The 13,713-nt window shown below is 35.9% G+C and overlaps 1 protein-coding gene across 1 annotated transcript in view; it reads right to left on the reverse strand.

The window, feature by feature from the left end:
- Positions 1 to 638: 638 nt before the first annotated feature.
- Positions 639 to 13,713, reverse strand: part of LOC122052277 (alpha-mannosidase-like) — a 52,238-nt gene continuing 39,163 nt past the window's right edge. The window contains exons 16-29 of the mRNA XM_042613729.1: positions 12,117 to 12,250; positions 10,991 to 11,059; positions 10,847 to 10,906; positions 10,688 to 10,759; positions 6,690 to 6,737; positions 6,472 to 6,591; positions 5,424 to 5,489; positions 2,619 to 2,731; positions 2,432 to 2,516; positions 1,776 to 1,886; positions 1,612 to 1,707; positions 1,487 to 1,534; positions 1,353 to 1,421; positions 639 to 1,057 (exon numbers count right to left, since the gene is read on the reverse strand). Coding sequence (XP_042469663.1) covers positions 869 to 1,057; positions 1,353 to 1,421; positions 1,487 to 1,534; positions 1,612 to 1,707; positions 1,776 to 1,886; positions 2,432 to 2,516; positions 2,619 to 2,731; positions 5,424 to 5,489; positions 6,472 to 6,591; positions 6,690 to 6,737; positions 10,688 to 10,759; positions 10,847 to 10,906; positions 10,991 to 11,059; positions 12,117 to 12,250 — 1,280 coding nt within the window. The 3' untranslated portion in view covers positions 639 to 868. The remainder of the gene's footprint in view (positions 1,058 to 1,352; positions 1,422 to 1,486; positions 1,535 to 1,611; positions 1,708 to 1,775; positions 1,887 to 2,431; positions 2,517 to 2,618; positions 2,732 to 5,423; positions 5,490 to 6,471; positions 6,592 to 6,689; positions 6,738 to 10,687; positions 10,760 to 10,846; positions 10,907 to 10,990; positions 11,060 to 12,116; positions 12,251 to 13,713) is intronic.

A 13,713-nucleotide genomic window follows, 5' to 3' on the forward strand; every position in this document is an offset into this window, starting at 1 on the left:
TCAACCATCAAAATAAATCAAAAGGTGCTAATAAAAATTCATTCAAACAACCAACCTATTGCTCATTGATTTTGTTATTAAACAAAGAGTAGTTGTCAACCTTACAATTATCCAAGTTAGCATCTTTATCAATGCACTTCCTTAAATAATTCATAGCACATGATGTGTACCAAATTTTCTAAGATTTTATGATGTTAAATTCATCATTTACTTTTTTTTTTTTAAGAATAGGTAGATGACCTCTCATGTTTCACTTATCAACTAAATCTGGAATATAATTTATACACATTCAAAAGCTGATCTCTAGAATTAAATTTATCACTTTTAATCTATGAAAGTATTGCTCTACCTTTCATTTGTATGTGAGATTTTCTATCTACAAAAAATTCATCTTATGTAATGTGTAGATAATATTTCCACCATTTATTACTTATATGTCATGTTTCTACATCATGTTAATTGTTAAACCTAAATATCATATATCATGATGTTTTGTATGGTATCATGCTCACAGTTGACATATGTCATGTTTGATAAGCTTGATGTCATAAAGTTCATGTTATTTGTTTGATATCATGACCATAATGAGAAATTAGAAAAATAGCAAACGAATCATCTACTGGGGAGCTGACCGAAAGTTTAAGCAACAATGATTTATTAGACCATGTGTTTCGAATTGAATGAAACATGATGCCCCTCCACATGATTATCGTAACGGAGTAAATCTGTCTTCAGCTAAACTTACCGCATCACTTACAATTATTGAGCAGGTTTATTGTTCTGGCTTCAAGACATCATTCAGTGCCTTGAGACACATCCCACAAATTGGAATGGATTAGTCTTTTTTTTCTGAATAATATTGTATGCATCAAAACTTGAGCAAGAAAGTGCGAATCTCCATGGGGCCCAATTCGACAACGAGTGTAGTATTGTCGACCGGGCGACCTCTTATGGGAGCTGAGGAACTTCCAGGATCATCTGCAACTCTCCACTTCTTCCTCTTCATTCCAGACTTGTCTTGGTTTGCAGATAAGTTTGTTTCTCTTAATTCTTTAATCTGTAAATAGTAGCAGCGAATGTTTATGGATAGACAATTGTACCAAGTTTGATATATAATACAAGGCAAATGCATCATAAAATCTTCAAGGCTTATTTTTCCAGTTCTTTCAATAGAGCGGATCCGTGAATACAATCAGAAGAAATGGAGTAGGGAAAAAGAAATGGAGTAGGGAAATGAAAAAGGAAATTGATCATTCTTTCCCCACATAACCGAATGTTAAAGAGAAGTCTATATTGTTTGTTAAGATATATGTTCATCGATCAAAATCAATTGCTTAAAGTGATGAATTTACCGTTTTCCCCGCAAAGACCTTTTTCAGATCAACGTTACTCAATCTTGAATTAAGAACATCCTCCCCGGCCTATGAAAAGTCGAGTAGATTAGTATAGGATTGCAAAGTGTCTTAGAAGTTATCCACCATTGTACCTCATACAAATGTGCCAACCGAAGGAGGACAGAACCATCATGTAGATCCTGAAGATAAAGATCTTGTTTGTTAAGAGAAGTGTTTGTTTAGAAATAAATGGGCATTCGATAAAGCTACGTCGCACCTGAAGTGTGATAATTGCAACATTAGGCGGCAGATTGTAACCATGATCCATCGTGGTTGCGTTCATCACATGAGAGGACTTCCAACTTTCCTCATCCTACAAGAAATCAGAATGTCATCAGTGGAACAAAAGAAATAGGCTTGCCAACTAAAAGCATATTGTACCGCATGAGCGAATGCTAGAAGAAGAGGAGAGTAAATTTGTTGTCCAAAGGTTCGCCTCCAATGAGCTCCACTACCAAATTGATCAACACTCAAGTAGTAGTTCCCTCGTACCTATAATGCCACTAGTATTAGCAGAAATATAGGAATGAACGCCCTATATAGTAGAGCTTTCTTTCAAATGAAAATCTGACTGAGCAGCAAAAAAAAGTAGCTTGAACAACAGAGGCGATAATCAAATCACTAAGCAGATGCCAGCAGGTCATGCATGAGCAGATAAGTGAATTAAATTAAAGTCACAACACAATCAAGAACGATTAAGAGAGTAATGCCTGAAATGAAGTTATTAAAGTTGTAGAATTTTCAAATACTTTATAGATAATGGCTTTATATCTGAACAGAGAAGTGGGGTATCTTAAGGGAAGGAAAATGCTGATGGCTAACCTAAGCATAACATTGTTGGGGCAAAAATAAAGAAAAACTGGCTACTTATATGTTGTGACGGCTAATCAATTTAATCAACTATGTCTCATGTCCTGGACGAATAAAATTACCAACTTAACAAGTGAAAGCATAAAATAGATAGATAGTCTAGATAATGCATACAGTTATCACTTAAAGTAGCAGTAGAAAGTTCAATAGACAGGAAATGACCATACCGTAAGACCCTCGCATGCATAATTAACACAAACTTGTTCATCAAGAGCTTCTGCAACGCCTCGGGAGTCATCATACAATAAACGCCTTCCAAGTAGTGGTTGGTTAGAAGACAAAAAAAAAAAGAAAAAGGTAAATGAAAGAAAGCCCAGACAATTAGAAAGGAGTTGACATATCAAAGGTTGGAACCTATGAAGCATAATTTCTATTTCCCCGTCTTTAATGCTGGAACCTCCGACACCACGGTCTACAAGGACTGAGAGTTCAGATTTACCATCTGTTGAGTATATTCCTAGGTTCAGCTGTAATGTAAAAAAAATTAATCAGAAAGAGGTATGCTATTTTACACAAGTAAAGAAGCTTGATAATTTTCTACTATTAGTAATCCAACAATTTAAGGCTAGCTGTATTCTCACAAGGACTCAAGACTAACAAGCTCTGCATTACATTGAACCAGATAAATGAAGATAATTTGTGATCCTTAACCTACCTCATATGTTACATATTATATTTTTTACTTTATTTAATTTTTAGGTTTTGGTTGAGTCTATCAAGTGGACCTTGTGTTGAGGGTCAAGTTTAAAAGAGGCTCAATTTGGGCACATTTTAACCAATTTAAAATTGAAGCAAATTTATATTAGGAACAAATTGATTCAAAAATGTTATACTTGATTTAGTGGAGTTTTGGGTTGCTTAGTATTATTTAAATCTGTTTTTCTTCCCTCTCTACATAACCCCCATCCTTCATTTCTTCTCCACCCCTCATCTCTTCGTGACACTGCACTACACCATCAATGCAAAGCCACTGATGGGAGCCATCGTCCAGTGGCAGTCGTCCCTCTTATCCAGCAGCCCATAATCTTTCCCTCTCTCAGTCCCAACCTCTGCGTTTGTTGCCTATCTCATGTGCAGCTGACCACAACACAATCAGCCTGTGTGACCGTTTCCTTCTAAAATGTGGTATTGCTGCCTCTCCCAGCAGCATCTCTCCCTTGCTTCTCCCTTCAATCTCTCTCTTCCAGTAGATCAGTGGACAAAACAGCAAGGGTGGCGCCCACTCTTCAGGTGACTAATGAGTAGATTTACCCCTCCTCTCTCTTGATCTGAGTTCAGTGAGTTTTCCCTTTGATCCCACTTGATCAGTTAGCAGCCTACTCCATTTTTTTTATATATATACCAAGTATCCTAATCTTACAATCCGACTAATAGTGGATAGATGGTCTAGCCTCACATTCCACCCACCGGGTAAATCCAGGAAGCGCAGTGACTCCTGATGTTGCGCCCCAGCTTCACTCATAGTTCAATCGTCATAGGTGTGTCCTATGTGGGAATTGAATCGGGTTACTTAGGAAATGCACCCTGCATCTTACCACAGCACCAAGCCCTAGGGCAATTAGCAACTCCTATAACTTGGCTAAGTGGCACTTCGATTTTTCCTTATGTTGGATTGTCTATTTGTTACAAATCCTTAGTTTTCCTCCATGTTACAGCAATTACACAAGTAGGATCTACCACTTCCTCTAGTTTAGAGTCAAGATTGGATCCAAAAATCTTTAGTATTGGATGATTCTAGATTTGGTGTCATGAATGTGATCTTTAGATTTTTGTGAGTTGTTCTTTTGGTTATTTGTGTAGAGACTCACCCAGAAGTAGCACTTTGACCTCATTCAACTCTATTTATCAGCGCATACTTGAGGTTGAGGTAGGTAAATATGCTTCTTGATCTCTAATTAAGTAGTTGTGCATGAAATAAATATGTGAAAAACTATAATTGGATTAATATACTGCTGTGATTGTTTTTAAAAAAGAATTAATAATGCTAACTTAGCAAACGGGTTCTAAATGAACTACATTATTGGGTTTTAATTGAGTGTAATAAATGTTAACTTTACATGCTTTCACATGGGTCCACACCTAGGAAGGGAAGTTTTTAAATTATAATTTGATGCTTTGATTACTCATCTATTGACACTTACCTCAAACGTGCAACACTTAAGAGCAGATAAATGGCTATTACTAACGGTGAGAAAACATACTAAAAAGGAAATGTTTGATTCTAACCATATAATTAGGGATTTGTTTCCCCCACCCATCCCACACAGTCTAGGTGAATTCAAACTATATCAATATGTGCTGCATGTAATTATTATTTTGTTACACTGTATTGCTATTAATTATTGATGAGGTCTTTGACTGACATATTATATAGCACTATTCATATTTTGTGGACTTAGATCCGATGGTTCACTTCTTTGTGGATTTACTTGCTTTAAAACAATGTTCAAATGTGGAATAAATAAATGTGCAATCATCAATAAGCAATATAAATATTAAAATCTAATTATATAATCATAACACTTGTCAGATTTTTAAATAAGAATATAGTTCTTGTAAATCCTTTTAGTTTATCCACTTTTCAACTTTGTGCTCACTTTGTGTTTTCCTTGATTTCACTTATTTATATTTCTTCTTAACATTTTATCTACACATAATTTGATAAATTTGCTATTGTACAAAATGATTCAGGCTTACAACACTTTCTTTATATGAAGTATTCTTTTTCATACTTAAAATTTGTTTTGTTACTTTGACGAATGAATAAAATGTGTATGTCTTTTTAATGATACACTGATGTCTATCTTGCATTATTTCTTACTCCTAATTGTCACTACGAGGGGTACCTCCTTGTACAAGAAGGAATATCCTGGATCTCAACACCATAAGAGGATAAAATCCTCTATTAAGGAAAAGTTGTGTCCCTGAAGACCTGAACCATTAGAGTGTTTCACCAAGGCTGAAAATAATTTGGACATGACATAATGCTTTGAATAAAGTGAACTGATATTGATAAATTCCCACACTAGAAAGTATAAACATCTTATTTTATTTTTATTTTCCTATTATAGAGAACATTATTAAACATAGGTCTTTTAAAAGTTTCCTTATTAAAAGTTTTTATCTCCAGGATGAGTGCATCCAATAGTAAATAAATACCGGGTAATAGTTTCCTGAAACTGGTTGAGTCACTTGAAGATTCCAATCTGCTCTATAATCTCGGACCTGAAACAATTCAATCAACATAACATGATTATGGATATATTTTAAGATGTTAGCATAGTAGGTATACACACAGGGCACATGAACATTTGCAGTGTATGCAATTACATAGAAAGTAAAGGTTTTCTATATAGTTTGTAGCATGCATATAAAGTTATTATTGTTCATGTAACAACTGCAATTACAACTTGACAAGCCATACTAACTCAAGGTGACAATTAAAAGAGCAATTCTATATGCAGTTATGTAGGTCAATCTAGTTGTTTATTTATTTTTGATAAAATTGGTCCACACTTACAAGGTAGATAAATTCATTTCTTTAGGTCATGATATAGTGGAAAGTGTCAATACAACGGTACATGACTTTCTTGCAGATGTGGATTCTACGATGGATGATTATATTGTGATGCAGCCCAAGGCCTGTAGCAATCTATGGATCATTTTAGCAATCATATTAGCATTAACACTTCGATTGTACATCACCTTTGGTAGTCATGTACGCGTTGGAATGAACATGGGAACTACTCTCAATCGTAAAATTGAAGAGTGAAGAGGTTAACACCTAGAGTATATGGGTCTAACCATACTCATTCATCTTCACTTGTGATCAATTACATCAGTTAGTAGTTGTAGTTGATATTATGGGTCTAACCATACTCATTCATGTTCACTTGTGATCATGTACACATTGGAATGAACTTGGGATCGACTTGTGGTGTATAGCTGTGAAGACCCACTGCAGCTGTAACAGACCGTAGACTGCGTGCAGATTATAGCAATAATCCTTATGAAGAGTGGCGAACTGTCATAGCAAGACCTTTCCTATTTGTATATGATAGTATAGTGAAAAAGGAGGAGGTAAAAACTGCAACATGATAAAAACACACTGATAATTTCACTGTAAACACAAAAGAGTAGAAACAGAAAAAATATAGGAATATATCTCTATTATTATCTGCATAAGGAGTAGGATTGTGGAGTATACCCTCTTCAGAAAATCTCTTCCATTGGAATCTGTGTAGAATGTACTATTTGTGACCATATTTGTCATCAATCGAGTAATGACTTCCTTCCCAGTGCCATCATCAGTAGGTATTGGCCCAATCTTCATTACACATGGTAAACATTAGCAAAAGTTGATAACAATTCAATAAAAAGGTATTAGTCAAGAATGCCATTATACAGGTAAAGTTCTAAACTAACCGTAAATTCTATTTCTGCATGCTCCTTTTCTTTGTAAACTCTAATAACCTGAAACAACTCGAGTTTTAGCAAACATGAAATAGTCATAAGAAAAGAATAGTTAACTAGTTTAACTCTAAACTGATAATGAAAAGGAAACATATCAGTCCGGCACATACATGGCCAATATCTAGGTACAACTAATTAAGGGTGTGACTAGAACTGGAGACATTTAAAAGATAGATTTTTATATTAATGATGTAATTCGTCTTCGTTTTTTTTGAGTTTTTGACACCTAAATGGCAAAATAGCATGTCAACTTACCATAGAGGAATTCAGACACTATTTTTTAATGAAGAACATAGGAAAAGATCATTAACTATAGGGTATTTATATTCATATTATTTCCTTTGAATTTGGGGGTCTAATGACACAGATTCATATTTTAATAAAACACATATCACAATATGGATTATTCTCACTCCAATAGGAAGAGATAAAGACAACTAATCATATGTTTAAAAAAAATATGGTTCTCTGTCATTCATGTTTGATAGTGCCCTATAAACAATTGGATTGCAAAGGAAATCATTTATAATTAAATTGCATATTTAATAATAAAATTACTCTTTTATTATGGTCTTGATATTTTATATGTAATTGAAGGATTTTAATCAAAAAAAAATCACATATCCCATTGCCTACAACGGCTATCATTACAAAGCCGAGTTAATAAAGAATGGTAATATATGTAGCAAACTGGATCGAGCACTCATTAATAGAGAATGGTTAGAAGCTGAGTTACAAAGGTTTGCAGAATTCACACCTCTAGGTTGTTTATCAGATCACTCAGCATGTTTGGTCTCTATCTTGGGTGGAGGAATTCACATTCAGAAGCCATTTAAATTCTTCAATATGTGGGTCCAACATGATTCGTTCTCACAACTAGTGGAGACAAAATGGGTAGAATACAAGCAATAGTTGGAACAAAGTAACAAACAATATGGGCTCTCGCATATTTAAAGACATTGAAATTAGATTTGAAGAGATAAAACGTAGAGAATTATCAACACATCTCTGTCAAAACTGTTGTTGCCCGAGCATGATTGGAAGAGGCACAAGGTGATGGATTATTGCATGGTCATACGACAGAGGATTACAAAGACTTGCAGCAAACTACAGCTCATCCAAATGTTGCAAAACATTCTTTCTCCATGCAACGTGCAAAAATTGGTTACTTCAAGCATGTGGACTAGAACACTTCATTTTTTTCATGCACTAGTAAAGCGTAATAATAAGCGTAATGAGATCATTGTAGTGGAGAAACTAGATGGTAGTCTTACATAATCATTTGAGGTGGTCAAGGTTTTCATGAAACACTTCTATCGTCGGGAGACGGTAGGCCGCACGGCAGATTTTCCTCACTCTTGCATGACATTTGACCAGCATGTCTATATGGACCAGCATGATGCTTTGGCATGACTCCCTACAACAGAGGAGATAAAGCAGACACTATTTGATATTGGAGATCAGAGGGCTCTAGGCTCGAATGGGTATAACTCGAAGTTCTTCAAGCATTCTTGAGACATTGTGGGGTCGGACTTCACTATTGCAGTTATGGAATTTTCACTAGTGAGAGATTATTGCGGAGATAGAATCACACTTTGATTGTGCTTGTCCCGAAATCCACCCATGCTAACAAGGTGACAAATCATAAACCGATCTCTTATTGTACTTAGAATCACACCTTGATTGTGCTTGTCTCAAAATATGGCCACGCTAACAAGGTGACAAATTATAGACCGATCTCTTGTTGTACAGTATTCTACAAGGTCATCTCTAAGTTATTGGGTTCGAGATTATTAAAGGTAGTAAGAGGAATACTTCACCAATCTCATGCAACTTTTGTACAGGGACGTCTCATTACAGATAATATCCATCTAGCGCAGGAGCTCTTCTGAAGGTATCACAGGAAGTGCATCTCCCCAAGATGCATTATGAAGATTGACCTTTAGAAGGCCTTCGACTTGGTTCATTGGGAGTTTCTGCGTAAGGGGCCTATTAGTCTTCAATTTCTTATGAAGTTTATGTCCTGGATAATGGAGTGTGAGACCACTCCGTCATTCTCTCTGGCCATTAATGGTGTCTTTTCGATTCTTCAGAGGGGCTAGAGGGCTACGTCAGGGAGATTCTCTCTCCCTACTAATTCGGTATTTGTGTGGAGATCCTTAGGTGACAAATACAACAACGCACAGACAGATCAGATTTCAAATTCCATCCACGGTGTGGTCATCTCAAATTAGCACACTTGATGTATGCAAATGACATTATTATTCAATCGAGGGATGAGGTATCAATATGACATTTATCTTCTTGTTTGCAAATGTTTGGAGCGATTAATCATCGGAAGTTGAACATTTATCTACCTGGAGTAGATGACTTGACACGGTTGTGGCTTCTTTCTCTTACGGGCTTCTAGGAGGGGACCATGCCCTTTCAATATTTAGGAATACCACTTGCTGCCGAGTGTCTATAGATTTCGAACTACAACCCTCTCCTTCTCCTTGATTCCTTAGTACAATGGATAAACTATTGGCCGAACAAGACACTTTCTTATGTGGGAAAAGTACAACTCATCACTTTGGTGCTTCAAGGAGTGGAGTGCTTTTGGCTCTCTATATTACTTATGAATTATTGACTGCATTTACAGTATCTGCAAATCTTTTATGTGGATGTCCAAATACCCACCCCCCGGTGTCTTGGGCGGATATGTGCAGCCCTAAGAATTGGGATTTCAGGACTTGAAAGCTTGGAACCTTGCCTTATTAGCTAAGGTACTTTGGCGGATATAGGCGAAGGAGGATGTTCTTTGGATCAAGTAGGTGCATCATACCTACTTGAGGCAAGGGACATATGGACTTGGGAGGCGGTGCACTCGGATTCCCCGTTGATCAAGCGGTTATTGTAGATTTGTGACCTTATCCTTATGGCTACTGGGTCGGTGCTATGCAGAGGTTGGAGGATTGGTTTGAGCAGGATGGAGGTTGGCTAGGGCTTATGACTTCTTTAGGTGTCCCAGTAAATGTAGAAGTCCTACATCCAATCTAGCCATGAAGTTACACTTTGGATGTTGGCTTAGAGGCGACTTCCCACCAGAGATAGACTTGACTATTTGGAGGATCGGTGTTGTGCCTTTTGTAGGTGAGAGATGGAGCAAGAACACTTGTTCTTTGGGTGCCCTCCTATAGCGGTCTTATGGCGGAGGATCCAAGAATGACTGCATATGATGCAGATGTCTACCTATCGACGAATGCTGCAAGTCTTTGAGAGTTTTTTCAGAGGAGGTCATCTTTTGACGAAAGCCAGAAACCTTACGATGTCAGCTTTGATACACTTTGTATGAAAAGATAGAACGGTTGTATCTTTGATGAGAGACAGTTGGAGAGAGAGAGGATTTTTAGAAATGTACAAATTCATGTTTACCGGTCATTAAGAATGTTTTCTAATCTAATATTACGTCAAACATGAGACGCTACTAATTATCGGGTATTGTACTCTGGACTTGATTTTAATATATACATTTTACTTATCCAAAATACAATGTCTATCATTGCCCACCCTTTACGCCTGTTGCTTGCACACCACACCCATTACCCATCCATCTCCCTCTTCTCCTCTCCCTTGGTCTCTCTTCTCTTTCTCTCTCTCCCTCTTTGTTTTTGTCACACATCGCCACTCTCATGTCAATGCCCAAGCATTTCACAGGTCGATTGGGGGTGGGCGGTAAATTACACTTACGCCAACCAACACGGCTCAACATTTTAATTCTTGGTCTTCATAACAATAATTATTATCTCCTTATCATGGATTAACATGCCCACTATTAATGATTTTGTGATGTTATATATATATATATATATATATATATATAAGTTTCTTTCCTCCCAACAATTGTGAAAGTAATTTAGGAAATGTATCCTTTAGTAGCATCTTCTTAGTGAAATTGAAATTTGGACCACCTGATAAATCCATGAGTTAAACTGTTGATGAACTTCATCCACTAGAGGCCCTTGTATAACCTTCAATGGTACCTAAGTACAAATATCCATGCAAGCCTGTTTTGGTTAGTTTGGATAGTATATAAACCTTGAGAGTAAAAGATACTTCCATTAACATACCGAGCTTGATGAAGGAACTGGTGGTGCACCATCTGGCCTGAAAATATACGCTCCTGATGCCTAGGAGAAAAATAGTGCAAATGAAAAACAACAAACAATCTGGTGTGATCACATCGTCTCGTCAACAAAGAAAAAAACATGTACTTGTCCATCTGCTGCATCTCCACTGCTCGCTTCATACCACAGAAAGCTTTGATTTATAGGTATATCAACCTGATGCAAATATCCAACAAATAGATAAAAACCATTTAACAAATCATAGGAGATATACATAAAATAACAGCATCCAACACTGAGAATAAGCGATAACATCATCATAAACCAATGTCCTCAGACTAAAAAGGTTAAAAAGAGAATTAGCGGACATTCCCATCATTGAAAAATGAGTTTTCAATGCATAATGTATAAGAAGCTCTACAGAAAATTCAACAACTCAAAGATATTCTTGAAGTTCTAAGCAAATATAGATCCATGGAATTTATATTAGTTTTCATAAATTCTAATAGCTTCAGCTTCCAAAATACACCATCCATTAAAGATAATGATGACATGGAAAAAGTAGCAAAGAAACTAAACAAGAGTGCAAAGCTCATGCAAGCCTTATATGCAGCATTTCTCTTGTTTATACATTTACATAAGCAACTGACAAGAGGAAGACAAATTCATAGTGAAAACAATAGACCTTGCTCTAAATTTTCAAGCATGACGCATTCTTTATATTGGTATTCATCTTATCCATTCTGCATGGTAATAAACCAACTGGAATATATATCTTTTATTATCCCTTAGGCATGACTTAGTTGACCATGCAATCATATCGAAAGGCTAATATGTCAACATAAAAAACACACGAACAGAGCAAAAAACTTACTGTTTCAGTAGGAACAAGAACAAAGGGAAAAGAAATTATCATTCAACGAGCATAACGGCTCAGTTATATATGAATGTTCAGAATGGTGCCTTAAAGAATCAGTACATTTTCAGGACAGACTTCAGCCAGCTATCATTTTTGTATAAGATATATATATGTTAAAGCACCTAAAATGAGGACACATTCCTCGGTTCAGATTTGGGTTATCAGGACCCATCAACATCCCTGCTCTAACATTCTATGTTGCCCATAGCAAAACACTTTTATTGGAAAGGGGAACCTGATTAGGATAATTACAAGCTGACAACCTTTAGCATTCAGATGACAATGGAGATGGCACACAAACAACTCGTGGAATTATGATTAAAGAAAAAGTTGTTTAAATGGAAACATACTTACTCCCGTTCTGTGATTTGTAATTCTTTTTAGTTGTCCACTAGTTGATGAAAATTGCAATTTAAAAGGACCTGGCCCTATTTCAATGGTCTCATTCTCCATAGTAGCATAACTAGAAGTGTATTCACTATGAGCAACTGGGTTCACACCAAAAAAAACAGCAGTCAGTAGCACTCTTCAATGATATATTTAAGGGGTTAAGAAGTTAGAAATAAAAAGTAAAAGCATTATGGTCACGTCTAAATTAAACTTGTTTCAAATACATCCTAGATTAAAGCACATTGAATCAGATATAAATTTCAGAACCGTACATTTAGTATCTTAATGTAAATTTATTTAGCATATCTCTCCTGCAACAATTACTTGCAAAAAAAAATGCCAATTCAGTTTTCATTGTTAACAAAAGCTCTAATTAAGCTAAAAAAGAATCAATGATGTAGTAGGTCAAAAAAAACTTAAATTCATTGCAGTTATAGCTACTCATCTAAACTTAGAAAGCCTATTTGTTAGCCAATAATTCACCATGTGTCAACTAATATCAAGTTTCAGTGTCTTATACATTTCGACCATTTCGCTCAATGCAGTACGAGATTTCAAACCATACTTGGCCCACTTACGGGTGACCACCATGAGGAAAATTAACCGCTCAACTCATCCTATAATTGTTATATGATAAGTAGTAGTGATCCCATAAAACCTCAGAAGCCCAAAAAGAGAATCTTAACCCTGACCATAACCCTAACAAAGTGAAATGTCAATATAGAATCTTGGCATAGAACTAAAACATTAACTCATAAATGAAGATGCTCATTTTCCAACTCCATATAGTGATATGAGGAAAAGAAATAACAAATGGTGCGTTGCATTCTACCCATACCAACATCCGATGACACATGCCAGTAGTTTACATATTTTCACCAAATGTTGGGATAAATCATGCAAAATTAGCATATATATAGGAGTTGCATGAATGTATTTTCAAGAAGGTCTTCACCTAAGTGTTTACTGTTAGTATTAGCCCTAGTACCAATTATGAGATGATTGTAAAGGGCTCATTTTGTATCATATATCACTATTAATAAAAGGTAAAGGTTATGATTATTATATTTATTGCAGTTCAGTGCCGATTGAATAAATATAATAATGTCCTTGGGTAGTAGGTTCTTATCTATAATAATCAATTGGTTGAATTGATAGTGAGATATTGTAGAGAACACTACTCTTAACTATTCCTAGTCGAGCATTAATATACAAGGACAATATTAATGCGCTAAGACTAGCATGTAGGTCAACGGATGACTTGATCTCACAAGTCATGGATATGAGATATCAGGTTGGCACATGGGTATATATTAGAGAATATATACTAAATGACCCGCCATGAGAATGTTTCATGGATCGTCGTATGAGTGTCATAAACATTCTCATGTGACTATTGATATGAATAGTCCTTAGACCTGAAGTCACTACGGTTCCCTACATAAGGAGTTATATGCTTTGGTATCGTCAAACGTCACCCGTAACAGGGTGGACTATAAAGTCGATCACTGGATATGCAATGAATTATGCAGAGGGATGTGAGTAATGTAGATGGGATCTA

The sequence above is a fragment of the Zingiber officinale genome, chromosome 3A (genome assembly GCF_018446385.1).
Source record: "Zingiber officinale cultivar Zhangliang chromosome 3A, Zo_v1.1, whole genome shotgun sequence".
Lineage (NCBI taxonomy): Eukaryota > Viridiplantae > Streptophyta > Magnoliopsida > Zingiberales > Zingiberaceae > Zingiber > Zingiber officinale.